This window comes from Arachis ipaensis, chromosome B3, assembly GCF_059453495.1.
Source record: "Arachis ipaensis isolate K30076 ecotype BB chromosome B3, ASM5945349v1, whole genome shotgun sequence".
NCBI lineage: Eukaryota > Viridiplantae > Streptophyta > Magnoliopsida > Fabales > Fabaceae > Arachis > Arachis ipaensis.
This window is the reverse complement of record NC_142438.1, coordinates 133,256,252-133,257,694: the sequence shown is the minus strand read 5'-3', so window position 1 is coordinate 133,257,694 and position 1,443 is coordinate 133,256,252. Positions and strand designations below refer to the sequence as shown.

General features: G+C 50.7%; 1 protein-coding gene across 1 annotated transcript; it reads right to left on the bottom strand.

The window, feature by feature from the left end:
* On the bottom strand, nt 1–981 carry LOC148572502 (uncharacterized). Its single transcript, XM_088508137.1, has one exon. It carries the CDS (start codon nt 979–981, stop codon nt 1–3), a length of 981 nt encoding a protein of 326 aa, XP_088364263.1.
* Nucleotides 982–1,443: the final 462 nt, after the last annotated feature.

Sequence of the window (1,443 nt, the reverse complement as noted above, 5' to 3'; positions counted from 1 at the left end):
TCACTTCTTTGCAAGAGGAGTAGGAGGATCACCACCACCAGGACTAGGGGTTGGAGAGAAAGTCGGAGGAGCAGCAGAAGAACTCGGAGCGTCCTTAGAGCGAGGAGGGGACTCTATGATCCTCTGCCCCCGAGTCTTCAAATCAGACTCAGACTCCACCACGGGAACAGGAGGATCCACGATGGCACCATCAATGACAACCTTATCAGGGTCCAAAGGAGAAAGGTCCAAGTCAGGAGCAATGACTCCGACATGCTCCTTGAAAACCCTCCAGGCCTCATCAGCACCATTCGCAATAGAGTCCTCCAACTCGGTATAGGCCTTCCGAGCATTCAGCAAGTCATTCTTTACAGACACAAGATCAGCAAATAAACTGTTGTAGCTGGCTTGCGCTGCTTTCCTCAAATCCACCTCCATGTTGCATTGGGCTTGCAACTTCTGCCCCTTCTCCCGGAGGCTGTCCCTCTCCTCCTTCAGCTTGGCGACTTTCCCCTCCAACTCCCTCTCATGCTCCTGATATATGCAAAGCCTACCCTCCAGCTCTTCGACCCTCGAGGTCGTCCCTAAAGAGCTGATAGGAGTCTTCTCAAATATATCCAAGAGTTTGCCACAAACCCCCGCCGTCTTGAGACTCTCCTCAACCACAGTGGTGAGGTAGTGCCGAACAGAAACATCATCCATACTCATACGAGCATGAGGATAGATGTTCTTTCGGACGAACGCAAGAGCGTCCGCCTCACCAGAAGCGCCAGACTCTAAGGTCTTGCGCTTCTTCGGCTCTGGTTCAGGAGTAGGTCGGACAGAAGGGGGTGGCAGAGAGGAAGCAGAGGAGGAAATCACAATAGGTTGGGAGGGAGTCCCAACATTCCGAGGAGGAGGAGAAGGAGAGACAACCACCCTAGCACCACCAGATCTAGCACGAGACTTCGCCTTGGCTTCCTGAACCCTCTGGAAAGACTCTTGAGCATTTTTCTTTGCCATCTCTGCAAAAACAAATTGGTAGCTAAAAGTCAGACAAGTCGGTAAAAGAAACTGCAAGTCGGAAATAAGTGAGAAACGCAAAAAGCTACCTAGTTGTGACTGGACAAAGGCCGGCGACCCCTGGAGAAATTTTTTAGTATCCAAGTATGGGGCCCTCCCCCACACTTCTCGGAGGAACCCCACAATGGCCGCCTCCACCTCATCCAGGTCGTCCAGACCATATTTCTCGCAGGGGGAGGCCTCCAGCCAATATAAAGGAAATCGGGGAGAAGAATCATCATCCAGGAAAAAGGGGTGGTGACCCTCTACTGCTTGAACTTTGAAAAAATAGTTTTTGAAATCGTGAAAGGATTCGTCAAAAAGGGTAAAAAGCCTCCGACCTTGAATGGCTCGGAAGGACACCCACTGTTGCTTATTATTTAACCCACTGAAGGGCTTGGTCATATGGAAGAGATAGAAGAA

Excerpts from the sequence above, each read along its gene's own strand:
- LOC148572502 (XM_088508137.1), bottom strand. The coding sequence starts at position 981 with ATGGCAAAGAAAAATGCTCAAGAGTCTTTCCAGAGGGTTCAGGAAGCC.